This window comes from Panthera leo, chromosome A3, assembly GCF_018350215.1.
Source record: "Panthera leo isolate Ple1 chromosome A3, P.leo_Ple1_pat1.1, whole genome shotgun sequence".
In the NCBI taxonomy this organism is placed as follows: Eukaryota; Metazoa; Chordata; class Mammalia; order Carnivora; family Felidae; genus Panthera; species Panthera leo.
This window is the reverse complement of record NC_056681.1, coordinates 78,923,018-78,947,060: the sequence shown is the minus strand read 5'-3', so window position 1 is coordinate 78,947,060 and position 24,043 is coordinate 78,923,018. Positions and strand designations below refer to the sequence as shown.

The 24,043-nt window shown below is 35.6% G+C and overlaps 1 protein-coding gene across 4 annotated transcripts in view; it reads right to left on the bottom strand.

Moving 5' to 3' along the window:
* Window positions 1-252: 252 nt before the first annotated feature.
* SANBR (SANT and BTB domain regulator of CSR) overlaps window positions 253-24,043 on the bottom strand; it is a 55,497-nt gene continuing 31,706 nt past the window's right edge. For all 4 annotated transcript variants that reach the window (XM_042932361.1, XM_042932362.1, XM_042932363.1 and 1 more), the window contains 11 exons: window positions 21,615-21,767; window positions 13,093-13,238; window positions 12,268-12,367; window positions 10,763-10,795; window positions 9,826-9,925; window positions 6,651-6,742; window positions 5,724-5,752; window positions 5,573-5,646; window positions 4,659-4,747; window positions 2,919-3,010; window positions 253-2,023 (listed from right to left, as the gene is read on the bottom strand). In XM_042932361.1, coding sequence (XP_042788295.1) covers window positions 1,987-2,023; window positions 2,919-3,010; window positions 4,659-4,747; window positions 5,573-5,646; window positions 5,724-5,752; window positions 6,651-6,742; window positions 9,826-9,925; window positions 10,763-10,795; window positions 12,268-12,367; window positions 13,093-13,238; window positions 21,615-21,767 — 945 coding nt within the window. In that variant the 3' untranslated portion in view covers window positions 253-1,986. The remainder of the gene's footprint in view (window positions 2,024-2,918; window positions 3,011-4,658; window positions 4,748-5,572; window positions 5,647-5,723; window positions 5,753-6,650; window positions 6,743-9,825; window positions 9,926-10,762; window positions 10,796-12,267; window positions 12,368-13,092; window positions 13,239-21,614; window positions 21,768-24,043) is intronic.

Genomic DNA, 24,043 nt, shown 5'->3' with positions numbered 1-24,043 from the left:
TATTTTAGCCCCTAAATATTTTGCTGAATCTTTACCAGGATAAACTCACTCAAAACAATCTTAAAATTTATAAAATACACCTTGTAACAGAGCTAATTTTTCATGAAAACCTGTGCTCTAGGAGCCCATCCAGACTTTTCCTGAGAAGACGGAATGATTCAGATCAAGGGACTTTTCAAACCATTTTTGTCATTAACATTTATTTCAATTAAAGGAATGTAAATTCAGAATTAATGTAAGATAAAACCTTTCCAAAGTATTTGGTAAAGAAATACTATTAACAGTTTGATTAAAATGTTTGTGGTACCTGTGCTATGTATTACAGATGTTTATAAAATAAAAAGCCTATTCTGAAGAAAATCAAATTCTGATAAATTCTGGTTTGTAAAAAATCAATCCACTGGTACAGTCCTCCCAGGGGAAAAGCAATTTGACTTTTTATCATCAGTTAAAAATCTAAAGAGCATACTTCTTTCAGTTGTGACCATCACAGCACTATATAACCTGTACAGGCCTAAATCCTTTTAATCAGAGAATACAGTAAAAGAAACAAGACTGTGGTATTTAACAGAGCTTATAGACCATGTACTAGAAAACATTTTCTTTTGAAAATAAAAATTTTATAATCTATTTCAAAAACATCAAACAATTGAAAGATACATAAACTGGAACAAAATTTCCAAACATAAATTCAAAAACCTTGGAAAAGCCATACCTATAGCATCAAATAACATCTAGCTGCATTTACTAACTAAAATAGTCCCTAAAAATGATTTCTGTATGTGTTAACGGAGTTTAACACTTCAACATTTCAATGGAAACTGCCATTCTGTCACACATTATCAAAATCTGTTCTCTAAATAATTTGAAGAAATTCCAATTATAAGACAATGAAGACTACAAATAGAAACAGTGAATTTTATAAGTTTTTCAGAGGCCTATATGTGATTTCCAAACACAGAATTTTTTATGCTTATAGTTTGGAACAAATTTTCCCTGAGCACTCTTTCTGCTTGGCTAGAAAAATTAAAACATGATCTATATAATAGAATTTAGCTTGATTTCTACTGAATGCACAGCATTTTTCACCCATCAAATGTATTTGGGAATGTTTCCTTCTAGACACTGCTAAAGTAGTAAGTAATTGTAACTGTTTAATGGGGCTATTCGAATGGCTTTAGAAATATGGTTGGGTTTTAGAGCCCTGAGAACTGCGCACTGGGTGTTTTAAACAACTAAAATGATTTACTATCCTAAAACTATCAAGTTATTTTAATAAATTCGGAATGGCACTGGCTTCACAGAGGAAAAGGAATAATCAGTAATTCCAGATCAGATAACCAATAGATAAGCATTAAAAACTGAAAGAAAAACAAGTTGGATGAACATTGTGCTTTCCATGGATTAATGCTGAAAAAAAATAACCCTCTTGCCCAACACAGGGAATACATCACACCTTGAAACTTTATTTAATATAGGCTTGAGACCTGTCACTCCTTAATATTCATGCAAACTTAAAATTAGCATCCCTGGGAGTTTCATTACACAGATTGCAGTTCTCAATGCTATCCCAAGAGTTACAGCTCAAAAGGCATACTATAATCAGTGCACATGCACAGTACCATCACCAGCTGTGTTCCCTTAATTTATTAAGGTCTTAAAAAGTCTTAGCTACTTGAGAGTTGAGGCCTCCTCTCTTTCAAATAAATAAAGGATAACAAATATTAGGAGCCTTAACTATGCAAATCTGTAAATACTGATTTTCTACATAGCATCACATTAAAAGAAAGTCAGATTTAAGAAGTTTCATATTTACAATTAGGTTTCAAAAGACCTAACTATACATTTCCCTTAGCATTATGATTTATGTGGCTTGCAAGAATAATAAATAAAACATTTAGAAGTCACTGTTCTGAAGATCTTCAAGAAGTGAGCAATTTCAGATGTCCAGAGGTGTGTCTTCTTTTTAGTTGTAGTTAAGATGCTTTATGCAGGACGCCCTGGACCAAAACGGCTTTTAGACCTAGATTTTTTAAACAGAAAAGAAGGTCAGAGGTACTTCTAAAACAGGAGGAAGTTGCTGCTGCTTTAGGTTCTGTTTGCTTGACAGTATCAGAGTTAAATGAAACTTCATGTAGCCCCACAATCCATTTTTAAAAACCTTTGGAGTGAGACATATTTTGGAATTCAGATTTTTGTGGATGTGGGGGACAGAGTATGGTACATATATTGTATATTATGGATTGGAGCAATGCCCTCTAACCAAACACATTAATACTTTTTCAGTGTAACAAATGAACATTTAAATTAAGTGTGATAAATAAAAACTATAAACAGCATCATAGTAGTTCAGCCAGGTTTGAGTTGCCACAAATGCACAAAAAAGTCTTGATGGTTTTCTGGATTTCAGAATTGCTGATAAGGCATTTGGATCTGTAGTATTAATGATCCAATCTCAATAAGTGTTATAATTTAAAAGAAATTTTGTGATGTAAAACGACAGAGGACCCACAAGTTACTTTTTATTAAGAGAAATAAAATAAGGGACAGGAAAGACTTCAATGATTTATATAAAATAATAATATATAACCCATAAACAGTATAAAATTCTACTAATTCACAGTAGCAGTATAGTTTACATTCTTATCAGCAGGTGGCTCAGAACAGAAGTAATTCAGTAAACAGAAAACTTAAAAAAAAACCCAAAACTATACTTTCATTAAATTTTATGCTTATGAGCTTTTTAAGTCTTAACTTGATGTTAAATTCTGGTTCTGACTAATGTCTCGATGATCTAATCTTTGAAACAAAACAAACCAAACTCCAATTATGTGCCTCTATTGTTCATGTCATTTTCCCTAAAAAAAGAAAATCACGTCAAAGCCAGTCGCATTCTGAATCTGTTTATGCTGCTTTACCTTGTGTTTTTTTCTGAGCTGCTTTGCCGGGCAGTGACTGGCACTGAGGCCTTAATTTGCGCTTCAAGTCTGGAATAAATACCTCCTGCAAACTGCAGAGTAAAGGGGCAAAATGAAGTTATTACTTTTATGGAATCAACCGAAGCTCTGCTTTATTAAAATGGCATTACTTTTTAGCTTAGCAGTAATTTTATTTTGATCTTTAAAATTCAGACTCTTTGAATTATAATTTATGTGAATAATTTTACATATAGTAAAAATTCACCCTTTTTAGCGTACAGTTCTGAGTTCTGAAAATGCATACAGTAGTGTAACCATTGTTACAAGGGAGAAATAAATTTCCATCACCTCAAGAAAATCCCCTTGTGCCTCTCATAAGTCAACCCACGATCAGTTCCCGGCAACCACTTATCTGTTTTATGTCCCTACAGTTTTGTATTTTTGAAAATATTACCTAAATTGAATCACACAGTCTGTGTAGCCTTTGAAATCTGGTTTCTTTCACTTAGCGTAATGTGTAGGAGATTCATTTATGTTACTGATGTATTAGTTCTTTCTTTTTTGTATGCACCACAGTTGGTTTATTCATTTACCAGGTGAAGGACATTTGGATTGTTTCTAATTTTTGGCAGTTCTGAATAAAGCCAGTATAAACATGTATGAACTGATCTCTATGGTGAGTAAATGTTTAACTTTATAAGAAACCGACACACTGTTTTCCAAAGTGACCATTCCTTTTTGCATCCCTACCAGCTATAAATGAGAGTTTCAGTTGCTCTCCATCCTGACCAGCACTTTTTCCCCCTTCATTGTAGATATTTTAGTTGTTATATAGCAGTTATATTACTGAGGCTTTAATTTACATTTCCCAAATGACTAAAGATGCTGAATCTTTTTATGTGCTTATTTACCATCTGTATCCCTTCTTTCATGAAGGGTCTGGCTAATCTTTTGCCCATTTAGTTTTATTGGATTATTTTATTATTGAGTTTTGAAAGTTCTTTATATATTTTGGACACACCCTTTACCAGGTAAGTGTTTTACACATATTTTCTCATAGATTATGGCTTATCTTTTCATTTTCTTAGTAGTGTCTTTCAAAAAGACCATTGATATTTTGATGAAGTCTGATTTGTCAATTTTTTCTTTCACAGATCATGCTTTAGAATTTTTGACACTGTATGTTAATGATATTGAAATTAAAATTAAAAAAGAAAGATTTTATAAGTTTTATAGGGAAGTAAATTTTTAAATAAAAGAATTAGGGCAAGAGTTTTTGTGAATACATAATACCAATACTAATGTTAATATACAGTGTTATGACTAATACATAGTTTTAGTAAGAACACAGGTATTTCCAGGCATCATTTTCAGCAAGATTACATCTTATTTTAGAAATAACATCTAAGCACTGCCTACAGAGTTGACTGAAATCAGCAACTTCCAAAAAGTCACCCTCTGGATAGTCAGCAATGCACAGCTAATCTACTCGTGGTGTGACATTACACTTTCAGCAATAACCTACCTTATTATGTGTGTTATAGAGGACTTATGGACCACGGGTGATACGAAGGTGGACAACGTTTATGTGAGTGAACTGGTACAGAATATAAAAATATATTAAAATATTTACATTAGTTTTTAGAAATTCTGCCTAAAACATCTTTATATTATTCATGATGAAAATAAAGTAGGAAGGCATATCTATGCAAGCACAGTGCCCTAGCACATAATTCTTACTTCTTTTGCTTCCTTTGACTTGACACGGTCCAGATCACCCAATCTCATCTTTATTAGGTGCCCTGTAATTTCGGACATCCGCCGCTGATCTGGAGGTAAAATATAATAAACCTAACTTTTTATGGGGATGATTTATAACTTCTGTTTCTTAAAGAACACACACTTCAATTATCATGAATTTATGAAAATACCATTAGATACTATTTTACAGACATCTACACATATTTATCTTTGAAGAACTTTAGGCAGCAAGTGGTAAAATGGCTTATACATAGGTAATTGTGCTGCTTTTAAAAACAATTTGACAATAAATTTCATATATTAAAAAAATAAAAAAATTAAAAATTAAAAAAAGATTAAAAACAGACCTATTGGTTACATGTTATAATAAATAGTGAAGAACAACAAAAAAAACCCACTGTAAATGAACCTAAAATATGATGCGCAAGTAATGGGCAAAAGTCAGTCTGAGACCTCCAAACCACAGGTGCATAAAACAACACATTATCTGCTGGGGTTGTCTACTAATACAACTCTGGTTGATTCCTAAGGGAATGTGCAAATTCTGGGCTTTATTCCAGTTGGAACTTTTAACGCTATTCAGCATACTGCATAAAATGAAAGATTCCTGGGGCACCTGGGTGGCTCAGTCGGTTGAGCGTCTGACTTAGGCTCAGGTCATGATCTCACAGCTCGTGAGTTTGAGTTCCGTGTCAGGCTCTGTGCTGACAGCTCAGAGCCTGGAGCCTGCTTCAGATTCTGTGCCTCCCTCTCTCTCTGCCCCAACCCACTTGCATTCTGTCTCTGTCTCAAAAATAAATAAACATTAAAAAAAAAATTAAAAAAAAAAATGAAAGATTCCTCTCACTGTTATTTATACCTAATCTGTACGTTACCTAAATATTAAAACTTACCATCTTCCCTTTGTGCATCCTGGTTGAATCTCAAGGATCTTGTGGCATCCCATTTATTCTTCTGCATACTCACGCTATTAGAAAATTTAAACAAAAATCAGCACTGATGCTTTAAGAGTGAATATCTGATGGATTAAGGAGCAATACTCACATGAAAGGAGACACATCTCTAGAAGTTGACTAAAAAAGAGTAGATAACATTAAGGTCCAATTAGAACATATTTACTCATTAGTGTTACAGTTTAAAATAAAAAGCAGCTTAATTTATTGAGTTCAAGACACCGTACCAAAAGCATCACAAGTATTATTTCATTTAAACCTTGCAACAACCACACGAGACAGCAGCCGTAATTATCTCTATAATAAAACAGGCTCAGAGAAGTTAAAGAACTTGTCCAAAGAGATATAGACCTAAATTTGAACCCAGCTTTATCTGTCTGACCTGGAAGCCCCAGCTTATACAATCTTTTAGAATTCACCCATTTGTGTGCTTGCAGCACTTGGCACGCAGATGAACGTACAACCTGCCCAATATAATTGTGTGGAACTTGTCTCAATGCAGCCTTTCATACATTTTTGGAATCTATGATTTCTCTTTTAGTCAAATATGGTTATTATTGTCCTCTTAATCCTACCTGGCTTTCAAAGGCATGTGAAATAAGAATTATTTTAAAAGCTCATAAAATACAATTTATTTAAAAATTATAAAGTCTACTTATTTATCTCATTTCAAAGTTTTTTGAACAAGTACTACTGGTTCCAGATTCAAAAGTTACAAACAGCACATATAGTGAAAAGTCTCTGTCTCCCATTCACTTCCCTTTAGAGGCAACATTTTATGCATATATAAGGAAAGATATATAGATTCCTCTATCTATTCTATACTATGTATACTTTTTCTCACCTATCAATATATCTTAGAGATCTTTAATCTGTTTATGTGGAACTTCTTTGTTCGTTGCTATATCTCTAGCATTCCACTGTATGTTCTTACTCTTCTTCAGATTTTTCTTGGCTCTATTTGCCTGCTTATTTCTCAATATGAACTTTAGAACAGTAATAGATAATTTAGAGTTACCTTCTCTAACACCTTTTCTTTCTTCTGACCACAGGGTGAAGACATCTGCTTTTTTGGTTGTTTTGTGAACTTCTTTGGCTTTTCCTTTTTCCCTGACAAAAGAAAGTCAATGTTATGAGCATAAGTTTCACATACTTCTCCAAAGCACTTATTACTTACTTCCAAACAATAAAACCATTTTGTAAAAAAGACATGTTTCTTAAAACTAACAAATATATATATATATATATGTTATATATATATAACAAATAAAATATAAATATATTGAGAAGTTGAATGTACTTTATAGGGGTTAGTTTTAATTACTTTTCTTCTTTCTACTTGTCAAAACCTTAAGGAGAAAAAAATCAGGGCAATAATTTCAAAATCCCAGTGAAATTAAATGTTGAAAATGTTGGGGGAAACTATATGTATTTCTCTGAATCTAATTTGATAGTTGTTTTAACACCTAATTCCAAATTTTTATATACCAAAAAAAAAACCAAAAAACAAAAAACAATACCATAACCCAAAAAAACACAGTTTGGGAATGGGAGGAATGAAGAACTCACAAAAAAGCTTTAAAATGTCTTTGCTTGGGTGGGTGGGAAGGGGCTATTTGGGTAAAAATGGAGGTAGGACAGAAATGATTTTGGGAGGAAGCAGATTTGGGACAAATTGTATTCTGAACTAGTGCTTTGCTACAATCAATATTCTGAATTTATTCTAGCTGACAGTGTAGAGGACAAAGGAAAGGAAAAGAAAAGAAGGAGGGGAAAGATGCGTTTCTCTAAAATCAATGTTGGAAGGTAAGGCGAGTACATCAGATCACTGTTTCCCAAACATCAAAAAGACACGATAGGGTGAGATTAGAGTGTGACGACAAGTTCCTTCTAAAGAAAAGAATGGTAGAAAGAGAGCAAAAATACTATAAACAACCAAATGTAGGTACTGACAAATAATCAAAGGGAGGTAGAAAGTTGAGTGTTTACATTTAAAGGATGCATGAGGTGGGGAGGTAGGGGAGGGATTGAATGAAACAGGTGATGGGGTTAAAAGAGTACACTTATCATGATGATATGCTTATCACAATGAGCACTGAGTAATCTATAGAATTGTTGAATCACTGTATTGTACACCTGAAACTAATAAAACACTCTATGTTAACTATATTAGAATTAAAATTAAAAACTTAAAAAAAAAGATGCATGAGGTAAGAATTGTGAGTTTATGGCTTTCTGCCTGAGGGCACTTTTCTCAATATCCCCAGCTAAGGTAGGAAAATTACAGCCTTATGAGCTCCAGGGAAAAGATGATACAATTGAAAGAAAGAGAAGCTGGAAATTTAAAGGTGAAATTTTAGAAGAAAGTCACAGAAGACTGGAGATCTAAAATGTGACTATAAACTCTGCCCAAATGATTGTTAAACTATGAAAGTGTACAGGAGACCCTAGGAGATCCAGCTAAGCAGGCAAGCAGAAAGACACTTGCAAGACAGAATTGCTCTTGAAGAGAAGTGAGACTTTCTTGTGCCTTTGACTGGACGATTTCCCAAACTTCATTGAGCTCAAGCTTCTGAAAGCAGGAGCCCTACTTAGGACTAGAAAACAACTAGTAATAGAGAGGGAACCCATAAAGCAAGGTGAAGCTAAGCAGGTAGGCCCCCAAATCTGAATATAAAGTCTGTCAAAAAATTAAAAATAGATCTACCCTATGTCTCAGCAATAGCACTACTAGGAATTTACCCAAGGGATACAGGAGTGCTGATGCAGAGGGGCATATGTACCCCAATGTTTATAGCAGCACTTTCAACAAGAGCCAAATTATGGAAAGAGCCTAAATGTCCATCAACTGACAAATGAATAAAGAAGATGTGGTTTATATATACAATGGAATACTACTTGGCAATGAGAAAGAATGAAATCATGCCATTTGCAGCAACGTGAATGGAACTGGAAGGTATTATGCTGAGTGAAATAAGTCAGTCAGAGGACAGATATCAATGTTTTCACTCATATGTGGATCTTGAGAAACAGAAGACCATAGGGGAAGGGAAGGGGAAAAAAAACAGTTACAGAGAGGGAAGGAGGCAAACCACAAGAGACTCTTAAATACAGAGAAGAAACTGAGGGTGGAGGGGGTGGAGGGGTGGAGGGGAGGGAAAATGGGTGACGGCCATTGAGGAGGTGATATACTCACACAATGGGTGATACACTCACACAATGGAATATTGTAATATTGCAATAGTGTAATATTGCACTTGTTGGGATGAGCACTGGGTGTTGTATGCAAGCTAATTTGATAATAATTATATTTTAAAAAAAAAAGGCCCATGTAAGAATTACTTAATTCTCAAAGAAAATATCCTTGTGTCTTTCCTATTTACTGTTATTGAAGGCCCAGAGGACATGAAGTCTTATGTTAACTTGCAGATTTTTGTGTCTAATAGAAATGCAAATGATTCTTTTTTAGAAGAAAAGATAACCTCAAAGGTTATCAGTTACTGCCTAGTAGAACATCAGTCAGTTTTGCCACTAACTTGCAATCCTTTTTAACATTCTTTTTCAAGTGTCTATAAATACCCAAGCCTTCAAATGTTCTCTGAACCAACTTTGGCTGTTTCTCTCACTAATGAGTTGAAAAATGTTGACACAAGTTCATTCTGTAGTTGTATAAAATCATGTTTTTAGTTTTTAAAAAATCATACTCTGGTGCTTCATTTGAGTGTCACTTCAAAAAAAATTTTTTTATTATTATGTTTATTTTTTGAGAGAGAGAGAGACAGAGCGTGAATGGGGGAGGGGGAGACAGAGAGGGAGACACAGATTCTGAAGCAGGCTCCAGGCTCTGAGCTGTCAGCACAAAGCCTGATGTGGGACTCAAACGGTGTCACTTCAAATCATCTCTGGTACACTGATATAAGTCATACATTTTGAGAAACCCCTTAGGTTACGCTTGAAATGAAAACTTGGAGGATTATTTCTCAGTACACTGCACTTTTTAAATAACTTTGTGATTATTCTGTGTTAGTGCCAGGGTTAGAGAATCTTGATGAAGCCTCCTTTATTTATTTTTTTTCCATGTTGTAACCTACCATGTAGACTTACAAAGCTAATTCATCATCCCTTGCATTAGAGCCTTTAGAATGCAACCCCTTCATAAAAGTGAGACTTGATTTTATCTTAGAAATCAGTACTTTGTTTCTTGGATATTTCTTCTTCATCTCCAACTTCATCTTCAGTGACCTCAGATCCAGTGGTATATTCTTCTTCTTCCGAAAATAATGATTGTTGTTTCTGAATTAAAAAAAAAACACACACACACACACCCTTTTAAAAACATAATATTAATACATCTCTAATGGACGCTTTCAAATTTATCTAAATTTAATGAGTCAAACAAGAGCTAATAAAATGACGAATACCTAATACAACATTCAGGAAATGGCCATAAGAAGTTCTACATTTAGGAGAGGATCACATTACATTAAATATCTTTTATTTATTTCCTTCGCATATTCTAGTAGAGTGTTGGGCCCATAATAGGTCATCAGCATTTGTCAAACTATACCTCTATCACTCAACTGAATGCATGTTCCTTGATATCAGGATTACATTAAAATATAATAATTGCTAGTATTAAACTAGTCCCATAAGCAACCATATGTACACATTCTCTGGATAAACGTGGCCTTGGATTACTCAACCATATCTGCATCAGCTTCCTGCATCTACCCACCCTGCTTTCTGTCATCACTGATCCAAATTCCATTTCCATTCTTCTGAATATTGGTGGCACATGGCAGGGTGATGGCAAAGAGGTAAAAAAAAAAAAAAATCAACCAACGTGTCAATCAAACCACCAAATACCTGGAATTTAATACATTTGTTGCTTTGTTCTATGACCTAATGTGACTTAAAAGTGACTTCAAAAAAGCCACTAAGGAGACTTATGGAGTATATGTCTGTTTTAAACAATGGCATTTTTAGTTAAGTACAAAATTACAGAAGCTGAAAAAGATAACTGCATTGAACTAAAGTCTGTAAAATAAGATACTGGTAAGATTCTATTAAACTAAACTTTAGTTTTGGAAGAAAGAGATCTATGAAAGTAAAGTATAGTTGCTTACTTACCAGTTGCAGAGTCCAGTTTTTCAGTGACAAAAACTATAAGACAAAGGAATGAGAGATTAATAAATTTGTATCTACCCAGATTGCAGCTCCTTATTTTCATGTGGATACTGTAAGAGTTGAAAAAAGCTGCAAGTATAGTTCCTTTCCAGGTTGAAACAACTTAAAACTCAGGCTGAAAATGATGTTTTACAAGGTTTTTATAACGGCTGTCTATAAAAAGATGTATATGTTTATAAAAAGAAAAGAAAGAAAAAGAAAATCGGGGCAGCTGGGTTTGCTCAGTCTTAAGTGTTTGAGTTTTGATTTCGGCTTAGGTCATGATCTCACAGTTTGTGAGATCAAGCCCTGCAATGGGCTCTGTGCTGACAGCATGGAGCCTGCTTGGGATTCTCTCTTCTCCTCTCTTTCTGTTCACTCTCCTTCTACTCCCTCTCTCTGCTCATGCTCACTCACTCACTCAAAATAAACAAACATTAAAAAAAAAAAAAAGAAAAAAAAAGAAAATCAACACTTCTGGGGCACCTGGGTGGCTCAGCTGGTCAAACATCCAACTTCAGCTGGGGTCGTGATCTCACGGTTCGTGAGTTCAAGCCCTGCAATGGACTCTCTGCTGTCAGTGCAGAGCCCACTTTGGATACTCTGTCTCTCACTGTCTCTGCCCTGTCTCCGAACCCTTTCTTACTCACTCTCTCTCAAAATAAATAAACATTAAAAACAAAACAAAAAAACAAAAAGGAAAATCAACACTTCTCAGTATCATTTCCAAAGGATAAGTAAATCACAGGCAGAGATAATATGATTTAATTTTTGAACTATTTCAATCACTTTTTAATGTTTATATTTTATTATAGATTCAAGAACCAAATTATATATGGATATTCAAAAAACCTCATTTGCTATATTGTACATAATTAAAGAATGTTAATGATTGAATATTTGTAGCCATTTGGAGTTGACAATACATTTTACATAGAATATTTCACTTTGTCAAGTAAATGATACCTCAGCCAAACAAAGCGAGGAAGTTCATGGGCAAATAGAGATTCCCTGGTTGTCAGTAATAAGAATCAAAGGACTTAAAGCTATCTGGCCACCTGAAAAATATTTCAGTTTTGAAACCCTGCAAAAACTAAATGCATTCCTGATTTCAATTAAAAAAAAATTTCATACCAAAAAAGTTTACAGAATTAGAATTAGGAGGGGACAAAATATCCCATTCATACTATCTTCAATCCTCAAATCATTACTTGTTCATAATAAAACCTCTGAAGAACATGTTATATTTTTTCCCCAAATTGAAGTTGATTAATTATTAGTTGAGGGCAAGGAACATGTCCTATTACCCTTACAGTCCTACTAACTCAGCATTTGTTATGATCAGATAGTCAGTAAATGCTTATTAATTGAAAATATCAATTTCAGTTTAAACCCATCACATTTCAGTCAAAGATTAAATGTCACCAATTGTTCATATCAAAAAAGAATAAGTGAAACAAGCTACTCACAGCATTGAGCTCCCCACTTTTGGGGCCCCATGGTGTATTTGGCTCCAATAAAACATCACAGTCTAGACCCTTTTCATCACAGGGACCAACCCCAGAATCACTTGAAAGAAAAAGAGATTTTAGGGAGAAGTGTTCAATTTCAGAAGAAGTTAAATGCAAATGATGTCTATTTTTATTGCAAATGTTTTATAAATGTTCTTTAGAAATATAGTTCTTGAGTATAAGGCATGCCACCTCAACATTTCCATTTCTTAATTCCTCCAGTGATTTCCCCTAGCAGAAGGCACTCCATACAGGGGAGGCACTACTGCATTCCAAGCATCCTACTTGCCAGGTAGTGAGATGGGCTGCTAAGACTGGTACTTTTATGAGAACAGCCTGCAGGAAAGGGTCCCCCTACCCCCAACCTGACAGCTTACTGCAATTGCAAAATGATAGAAGTGACTTCAGAAATTATTAAATCAAGGATTTCAAATTTATGCAAAGATAACCTTAGTCATTTTTTTTTCTAGTTGTATCAATCAAGGATTTAAAAAGGGCTTAAGTGACTTCAAAAAAGAAAAAAAAACCCTCAAAAACTGAATTGCAGGTCCCAACCTTTCAATCACCAAAGACTCTTTTTATTAGTTTTTCTTTCCCTTGGACCTCCCATATTTTTTCTATCAAATAAACACCTGCTTGCTCTTACTGCAAGCTGACATATAATTTCAGTAAGTTTTCTGGAATAACGTAAGCTATGTGGGGTCGGTTTGGGGAGGCACGAGGATTCTGAGATGGGAAGCACTGAATGAAGCACTGCAGCGCGTCCCCCCACCCCCACCTCACCTAACTGTATCTTTAGAAAAAGGCACAACAATGACATCTTTGTGTTTGTGCAGATCGTCCAGTATTCTAGTGGTTGGACACGACAGCAAATCTCCGCCTTCACTTTGATCATGAAGAGCAACTACATGGTCCTTCACTTTACAACCCTGTCATGTAAGAGATACTACGTTAGAGAGGTTGGTTTGTAATAGAAATATTCCTTTAAAGATGATTGTATGTTTTTGTTTTTCTTTGCCCAGCCATATTGTCATATTAACCATTTTATAACTTTTTCTCAAGAAAAAAATAAGGCAGTTGATTCCTGTATAATGCAGGGTTGGGGTGCTGATCCCCTGCATAGTCAAAAATCCACATAACTTTTGGCTCCCCAAAACTTAACTACTAAGAGCCTACTGTTGACTGGAAACCTTACTGATAAACAGCTGATCAACACATATTGTGTGTTATATGTATTATATACTGTATTCTTAAAATAAGGCAAGCTAAGGAAAGAAAATAAAAAGGAAGAAAAAATATTTATGGTACTATACTGTACTTATCAAAAAAAAAAATCAACATATAAGTGGATCCATGCCGTTCACCCATGTTGTTCAAGGGTTAACTGTGCTCATACAGAAAAGAGCAAGAAATATAAATGTACACCTTAATAAACAGTCAAGAATATTCATGTAACCAACATTCATTCACATTAAGAAACAGAATATTGCTGGGGTGCCTGGGTGGCTCAGTTGGTTGAGCATCTGACTCTTGATTTTGGCTCAGGTCATGATCTCACAGTTCATGAGTTCAAGTCCCACATGGGAGCCTGCCAGGGATTCTCTCTCTCTCTCAAAATAAATAAACTTATATATCTATAAGTGTATACACACACACACACACACACACACACACACACACACACACACACACAATTAAAAAAAACTAGAATATTACCAACACTTTTGGAATTCCTATGGGCTCATTCCTGATTGTAACTGCCTCCTTTCTCCCAAAAGATAATCTTTATCCTGACTTTTATGGTACTCACTTCCTTGCTTTCATTCTTTTACCACTAAAGGATGCATCCCTAAACTTAGCTATACTTTTACCTCACTTGTTTTGTTTAACATTATGTCTTTATGAGTCGACCACATTATTGTATGTAACAATAACATTTGTTTTAACGTATACTATTCCATTGTATGCAAATTCACAATTTGCATATGTATTCCACAGTTGATGGATGGGTTGTTTCCAGTTTGGAGCAATTACAAATAAAACTGTTATGAACAATCTTTTACACTTCCTGGTGTAAAAGTGCTCATGTGTACCAAGTTATATTACTCTCAGAAGTATATGAGTGTTATTACTCTATATACTAACACTTGGTAAGGCATTTTAATCTTAGTCATTCTGGTGAGCATGTAGTAGCATCTCATTGTGGTTTTATTTTTTTTAATTAATTTTTTAATTTTTTTTTAACGTTTATTTATTTTTGAGACAGAGAGAGAGCATGAATGGGGAGGGTCAGAGAGAGAGGGAGACAGAATCTGAAACAGGTTCCAGGCTCTGAGCAGTCAGCACAGAGCCCGATGCGGGGCTCAAACTCATGGACCACGAGATTGTGACCTGAGCCGAAGTCGGATGCTTAACCGACTGAGCCACCCAGGCGCCCCTCTCATTGTGGTTTTAATTTGCATTTCCTCAACTACAAATGAGGTTGAACTCCTTTTCGTGGTTACAAGACAGCTAAATGTCTTTTTTTCCCCAGCAAAATGCCTTCTTGTGTGACGTTCCTATTATTGTTTTCTTATTGTGGGGTGCCTGGGTGGCTCAGTCGGTTAAGTGTCCAACTTCAGCTCAGGTCATGATCTCACAGCTCGTGAGTTCGAGCCTCATGTCGGGCTCTGTGCTGACAGCTCAGAGCCTAGAGCCTACTTCTGATTCTGTGTCTCCCTCTCTCTCTGCCCCTCCCCTGCTCGCGCTCTGTCTCAAAAATAAATAAACATGAAAAAGTTAAAACACTTACTGTTTTCTTATTGATTTGTATGAGATAAAAACATCTTAATATGAATCTTTTATGGATATGTTGCTAATATCTGGTCCTACCTATGACTTTGTCTATTGAAGTTTATTTAATGTAGGTGATGTACTGGAATTTAAAAATCTCTTTCTTGGGACTCCTGGCTGGCTCATTCATTAGAGCATGCAACTCTTGACCTTGGATTTGTGAGTTTGAGCTCCATATTGGGGGGTAGAGTTTACTTAAAAAAACTAAATAATGGATGTGTGGGTGACTCAGTTGGTTGATCATCCGCTTCTTGATTTCAGCTCAGGTCATGATCCCAGGGTCATGGGATCGAGCCCTGTCTTGGGCTCCATACGCTGAGCATGGAGCCTGCTTAAGACTCTCTCTCTCTCTCTCTCTCTCTCTCTCTCTCTCTCTGCCCCTCTCCCCTACTCACTCTAAAATAAAAAATAAGATTTAAAAAAAAAATTTTTTTTTAACGTTTTTTATTTATTTTTGAGACAGGGAGAGACAGAGCATGAATGGGGGAGGGTCAGAGAGAGGGAGACACAGAATCTGAAACAGGCTCCAGGCTCTGAGCTGTCAGCACAGAGCCCGACGTGGGGCTCGAACTCACGGACCGTGAGATCATGACCCGAGCCGAAGTTGGCCACTTAACCGACTGAGCCACCCAGGCGCCCCCAAAATAAGATTTTTTATGGTATTATCTTTTAATAGCTTTATTCGTTCTCCTTTCACATATAGATCTTTTTTTGTGAGTAGTTTGGGATAGATTCCATTTCCATTTTTTTTCCCCAAATGGATATACCAATGTTCCAGGACCTCTTACTCAAAAGTCTATCCTTTGCCCACTGCTCTATACTGCCACCTCTGTCATAGTCAAGTATCCAAGTGGCTCTGAGTACTCTCTTCTACTGGTCTGTCTACTCTTTGCCAGTATCACCCTAATGGCTTTGTAATAAATCTTCATGTTGGGCAGAGCAAGCACTTCTACCTTTGGTTCTTTGAGAGTATCTTGGTTATCCTTGGCCTTCTTCATTTCCACAGACATTACAGTCAGTTTAGCAAAGTTCCCAATAAAAATCTGTTAGTATTTTTATTGAGATTACATTGATCTAAATAGACCAGTTTGGGGAACATTTACATCTTTACAGTACTGAGTTTTCCAATCTATGAATGTGGTATGACAATCCATTTTTTAGTTTTATTTTCTCTCATTAATGTTTTACGTTTTCTGTATAGAGTTCTGGCACATATTCTATTAGATGTAATCCTAGGTACCTGACTTTTTGAGACTACTGTAAATGGTTTCTTTTTATAAATTTGATCTTCTAACCTTGTTTGGTTTATAGAAATAAAAATGGTTTTTGTAAATGATTTTTAACAGATCAATCTTAAATTCCTATTAATTCTAATAATTTATCTGAAGATTCTTCAGGATTTTCTATGTTCACAATGTGATCTGCAAATTATGACAGTTCCTTTTTGATCCTTACACTTTTTATTTTTTTCTTGCATTAATATACTGTCTAGGACCTCCAGTTCAATTTGAATAGAACTGTTGTAACAATGCGCACCCTTATCTTACTCCTAATTTCAAAGGAAAACTTTTCTACATTTCACTATTAAGTGTGACATTTGTTTTAAGTTGTGTATTATCTATTCTTTATTGGATTGTGTTATTTCCCTTTTATTTCTAAATTTGCTAAGATTTTTTTTTAAATCATTCCCTTTATATACATTAATTTGGAAGTTATACATTCTTTTGTCCTTTTAGTGGTTACCCTAGAACTTATAACATGTGTCCTTGACTTATCAAAGTCTAATTTGTTAATACCTCCTGTTTTTTTTAAATTTTTCTTTTAATGTTTATTATTTTTGAGAGACAGACAGAGCATGAGCAGAGGAGGGGTAGAGAGAGAGAGAGAGAGAGAGAGAGACAGAATCCGAAGCAGGCTCCAGGCTCTGAGCTGTCAGCACAGAGCCTGACACGGGGCTCAAACTCAGAAGCTATGAGATCATGACCTGAGTTGAAGTCAGATGCTCAACTGACTAAGCCACCCAGGCACTCCATTAATACCTCTTCTCTTAAACAATGCAAGACCTTTTAAACTGTCAGACCTCCACTTTAACATCCTTCTAATCTACAGGCTATTGTTGTGGGTTTTAAAATTATACATTAAAATCTAGAGTATGTGTCAATTATTTTAAATTTTCTGTTTTACTTATATAGTCCTATATTTATTACAAACATACACACACACACATAAAGTGTTACCATCATTGCTTAATATAGTCAATGTTCATTTAGATTTACCAATATATCAATTTTTTTCTTTGGTCTTCATTCCTTCCTGTATCTTGAGAACATCATTAGTATCTCCTTTAAAGCAATTCGTTGGTTGAAAATTCCTTCAATTTTTCTTTGCCTAAAAATGTTTTTATTTTGTCTTCACTCTTGAAGGATATTTAAGGAAGGCACAGATTTCTAGAATATTAACTATTTCTTTTGGTACACTAAAGACTGAAGGAACTATACTCTGGCTTCCATTGCCACCATTTTGAGATGTGAACTCTCATTATTGATGTTTTGAAGGGAATCTACTTTTTCCATCTGGCTGCTTTTAAATGTTTTCTTTTGTTGTCTGCAGTTTCACTCTGATATGTGCAGGTATGGATTTCCTACCATTTTTACTGGAAGTCACTGGAATTTTTTTTTTGTTTTTAATTCCAGTTAGTTAACACACAGTGTTATATTAGTTTTAAGTGTACAATATAGTGCTTCAACAATTCCATTAAAGGGAATCACCAGAATTCTTTTTATTTTTTTATTTATTTTACTTTATTTATTTATTTTTTTTAAAGAGAGAGAGCAGGGGAGAAGGGGAGAGGGAGAGAGAGAGAGAATCTTAAGCACACTCCATGCTCAATGTGAAGCCCAATGTGGGGTTCAATCCCACAACCCTGGGATCATGACCTGAGCCAAAATCAAGAGTCCAACACTCAACCAACTGAGCCACCCAGGCACCCCTGGAATTCTTGAATCTATAAATTAAAATCTTTCAATAATTCTGAAGTATCTCAGCCGTTATCTCTTCAAATTTTGCCTCTAATACATTCTCTTTTTATTTCTATTGGGAACCCCATTAAGAAATTAGTGCTTCTTACATAAAAAGATAAATAGTGTAGAATACTACTATATGAGGTACTTAGAGAATTCAAATTTGTAGAGACAGAAAATATAATGGGAGTTGCCAGGCACTGAGGGGAGGAGGAATGGAGAATGTTGCTTGGCTATAGAATTTCAGTTTTTGCAAGAGGAAAGAGTTCTGGAGACTGGTTGTACAACAGTGTGAATATACTTAATACTACTGGGCTGTACACTTGAAAAACAGTTTAGATGGAAATTTTTATGTTTATTTTACCACAATTTAAAAAATGACATGCACTCTCTAGGTTTCTTACTTTTAGATTTCTCATCATTTTGTCTCTCTGTGCTTCATTCTGGATAGTTTCTTCTGACTTTTATCTTCCAGTTGTATCTAATCTCCTGTTAAATTTAAATTTGCCACTGAGCTTAAATTTGCCACTGAGCTTAAATTTGCTAATAACCCAAATTCCTTGGCAGTAAATCTAATCATACCCATCTGGCAAAACCCCAATTCTGGATGACCTCAACTACCCATTTTCTCCATGTTTGCACTCAACCAGCTTAGGGGTGCTAGAGAGAGTGACATAAAAGACATGTTGGGTTTCATTGTAAATTTATGATTACCAATCTCCCATGGGATCTCAAACTGCTTACTAACCTACAACCTTTCTCTGGATAATTCACTCTCATGTTTTCCAAAAAGACTACTTCAAACCTTCCCTTTCCCCTTATTATTAGCAGATGGCTTTACCCCCTACTATATAGAGAACAGGAAAGGCATTAGATTGGAAAAATTTATCTAAATGACAAAAACACAATTTTACTAATATCTGCAACCATTCTACTCTTCTCTACTGTTACAACAGAGGAACTGCCCTTCCTCCTGTCTAAACTGAGATTGCCACATGTGCTTATGATCCCACCCTACCCTGTATCCTCATAGCCTTATACTTATCAACCTCTCTTCCTCAACTGGATCCTTCCCACTGCCTTTTAAAAAGGTCTCTCCTGGGGCACCTGGGTGGTTCAGTCGGTTAAGCGTCCGACTTCAGCTCAGCTCACGGTCCGTGAGTTCAAGCCCCGCATCGGGCTCTGGGCTGATGGCTCAGAGCCTGGAGCCTGCTTCAGATTCTGTGTCTCCCTCTCTCTCTCTGCCCCTCCCCCATTCATGCTCTGTCTCTGTCTCTCTCTCTCTCAGAAATAAATAAACGTTTAAAAAAATAAATAAATAAAAATAAAAAAATAAAAAGGTCTCTCCTATCAAAACAAAATAAAGCAGAAACAATAAACAAATATCTATAACGTAATACTGACTTACTTTCTTTTTCAAATTTCCCAAAAGAGTTGCTATTCACATTGTGCACATTTGTTCTTCTTCCACTCACTCACTCTGCAACCCTTACCAATCTGGCTTTGGGATCTAGCACTTTGACAAAACAGATTGTTACACTTATGAATTCCAGGTTACCAAAGCCAAAGGACACATATCTTTCATTATTCTACCAGTATTTGGCATCATGGTCCACTTTTTCTTTCTTTAAATACTACTCCCTTGACTTTCACGACAACATCCTTGGTTTTCCTCCTATTATTCCAGCTGCTCCTGATCACTTTCGTTTGCAGGCTCACACTTCTCTATCCAGCCATTAAACTCTGGGAGTCTCTCTGGGCTCTGCCTTAGGCTATCTGCTCTTCTTATGCTTACCCATACCTGCTGGTTTCAATTCTTACTTATTTGCAAGGAGACTTAAAATTATCACCTCCAGGTAGCCAATTCTCTGAGCCCTAAGACCCATGCATCTAACACTCTTTGTTAGACACCTCAATCTCAGACTGTCCAAAGCAAAACTCATGAGCTTCTCTCCAAACCGGATTCCCTTCTTGTTTCCTCGTCAGTAGACAGCACTCCCACCACCCAGGAGCACAAGCAAGAAACTGAGTTATCCTCGACTCCTTCTTCCTCTGTGGTATAATCCACCAGGCCATTTCAGTTTTACTTCCTAAATACTGAATTCATCTCTACGACCCTAGGCCAAACTATCATCTCTCTCTAAGACTACCACGGTAACTTCCTCTTGTACCTGACTGCACTTACTATTCCCAAGCCACTCTCCATCCACACTGTAAGTGATTTTCAAAATATAAAATAAAGAAAAAACTGTAACATGGCCTACAAGGTCCTGGCCCTGCAGGGCCTATTTACCCTGCCAACTTTTTCTCAAACTATATGTTTTCTACAAAAGGCAGTTTCTTTCAGTCTCTCTCATTCACTGTGTTCCTTTTGGCTTTGGTATTCAGATTAGAATGCTCTTTCTTTTCCTCTTTACCTCATATACTCCTATCCATTCTTCAGATCTCAACTGAATGCCAACTCCTTGACTTGAATGCCCACATCAGACTAGCCTATTATAGATATTTACGGCCCTGTGTACTTCTTCAAACATTTCCTTGCATGCTTTTTTTTTTTCCTTTTGATAGTACTGTATGAACTAAAAGCTCCACGAAAGCGGAAACAATCTAATTTTACAGAAATTAGATTATTCTCTGACTTGCACAGTGTGTGAAACAGCTTTGGTGCTTTATAAATAACTGCTGTATGGATGAGGAAGAGAAGGAGGAGGAAGAGCTTTAGATTCTTTCCCCCCCATTTATGAAATCTAATTATATAACCTTTTCAAAAGTGTTACGGATCAAGGACTCTAACCTACAGCAATACTCACATATTGTACCAAGATATATGTGCAAGGATGTTCATTACAACACTGTAATACCATCAATCTGGAAATAATCTAAATGTTGATCAACAGGAGGATGGTTAAATAAATTGTGATATATGCACGGCTTAGGATATTAAACTGCAGTAAAAGAAAATGAAAGATAACCTAAGTATACTGTTGATCTAAAAGGGCAGAATAGTATGAATAGTATGATCAGATTTCCAATACCAAAACATTGCATATAATTTGTGTCTGAAATGTATAAAATGTCTGAAAGGAAACTGTTAACTGGTTACCTCTAAGACAAGATGCAGAACAAGGGAGTGGTGTAAAGAGGGTCTCCTACTTTTTACTATACTTATTTTTTATATTCTTTAAAGTCTTTCCTACAGGAATGTATCACCTTTATACTTTGTACTTTATACTACACTTTTGGGTCATGATCTCAGTTCATGGGTTCAAGCCCTGTATCAGGCTCTGGGCTGATAGCGCAGAGCCTGCTTGGGATTCTCTCTCCCTCTCTCCCTGCTCCTCCCACGCACTCTCTCCATCCCTCTCTCTCAAAATAAATAAACTTAAAAATTAAAATAAATAAATAAATAGATAAAATCTAAAAAACCCCAAAACAACAAAAAACAAAATTTACCTTTGTTAGCTGAGTGGGATCAAACCGAAGAACCTTTTGGTTACAACAGGGATAAATACCAGTGCCAACAGTACTCAGTGAACTTGCTGCAGTTGGATAAACCACTGTTTCTGAGTGATACTGACAATGTGAAAATTCTATACAGAGAAAAGCCTGAAAAAAGAAATATATAAAAGCAATGATTATTCCCACAATGAAATTATACATCTCAAAAAATTTTTACTTAAGACACATAATGTATATTCCATTTACATAATATGTACAGAAAAACAAATCTTTAGAGATACAAAGTAGATTAGAGGTTGCCTAGGGTTGGAGATAGACTGGGAAATGGCAGCAAATGGACACAAGGGACCTTTTCGGAATGATGGAAATGTACTAAAATTGGATGGTGGTAATGGTTACACAACTCTGTAAATTTACTAAAAATCATTGAATTGTACATTTAAAATGAATTAATTATATGGCAGGTAATTATACCTCAGTAAAGCTATTAAAAAGCAAGAATAAAAATACTTCATTCAAAATTCAGGTGCATTAAGTTGATCTCGATGTACATCTAATTTTATAAATGGCTAATCACATGAAAAGTTTTCCAAGGAAAAAAATGAAATAAAATTTGCCTCACTTGATTATTCCTAGACATATTTTTTAAGATAAATATTTAGCACCAATATTAGTGAAAACTGTGGAACAATTCTGAATCACTGGTCAAAAACTGACCAAGGTTTAATTATAAAATTAATAGTTTTCAGATGTGTTTTAAGTTCGTAAAATAATTTAAAGAAAATTTAAAAATTAACAATTTTAAGCACTGATGTTGAACCTAAAAGCAGTAAAAGATAGTCTATGATGAGGGAGCACGGGGCAAGCTGACAGCAAAGTACAGGCTAACAGCACACTCCCTCAAGGTGGGCCATGTATGATATCTCCTGGACACTTCCAAAAACAGGAAAGGAAAAAAAAAACAAACCTCCAAATGGTTAAACTAATAAGAGTCTCCATCAGTTCACAAGAAAAAGGCAATCTCCTCAATAGCCTAAGTCCAGGAACTCCCCTACTTTCTTAATGTTAATGCTTTGCTAGAGGGAAAAGCAACCTTAGCTTGACAATAGTTAGGTCTCCAGTAAGTCTTTAGCACATGAAAGTCTCTTTGGAAACTTCTCTTTGACTTTACCTATCCCAAGTCCATGGTATATAACCAGCCATTCTACACAACCCCAATGCAGCTCTTCCTGCCAATGGGTCCTGTCCCTGTGCTTTAATAAAGTCACCTTTTTTGCACCAAAGACATCTTCAAGAATTCTTTCTTGGCCATCAGCTCCAAGCCCCATGATCCCCACCATCACCCCAAAACTTCATCAGTCTATATTCAAAAGTCTTTGCTGTTAGTTCCCATTATGATTTTCAAATGGTTTTTAATTTAAAAATATGGAGTCTGATTAAAGCTATAGGGTGCACATACACAAAATATTTTGCATATGAACTATTTTATGGGTTTATAAACTCTCCGTAATATATATTTTTTAAGTGTTTATTTATTTTGAGAGAGAGAATACCAAGCAGGCTCCATCACAGCCCACAGCCTGACGCAGGGCTTGATCTAAAGACCCTGAGATTGCGACCTGAGCCAAAATCAAGAGTCGGACACTTAACTGACTGAACCACCCAGGCACCCCTAATTGGATTTATTGAAGTGTAACATTCATATAGTAAAATTTATCCTTATACAGTAAACTTCATCCTTTTTATGAGGTGTGACAAATGCATTTAGTCACATAACTACCACCACAGTCAAAGCCTAAGCCACTTCCATCAGCCTAGAGACTCCCCTAGGCCCCTTTTGAGTTCCTTCTTCCACACTAGCCTCACGCAACACTGATCTGTTTACTGTTTCTATAGTTTTGGCTCTTCCGGAATGTCATGTAACTAGAATCATACTGTATTTAGCTTTTTGAGTCTGGCTTCTTTTACTTAGAAAATGGATTTGAAATTTATGCACACTGTTTTATGTGTCAGTTTATTCCTTTTTAGTGATGTATAAATGCATCACAGTATGTTTATCCACCCACCCATGAAGGACTTTATAGTGTCCTACTTTGGGTCCATTATGAAAACAGCCACCATAATAAACATTTCCATACAGGTTTTCATGTGAACATAGGTTTTTATTTCTCTTGGGTAATTACCTAGAAGTAGGATTGCTGGATTGTGTGGCTAATGTAAGTTTAACATTTACCATGCCTAACAGTTTCCCAAAGTCCTTGAGTCCTTTTGCATTCCTACCAGCTATGTATGAAAGTTCTAGTTGCTCCACACTCTCACCAGCACTATTTACTGTCAGGCTGGTGTATGTAGTAGTCTTCCCTACAATGGAGTATCACTAATAATCAAGGCTATCAGGCTTCTAAAATCTAACTTATTTAGCA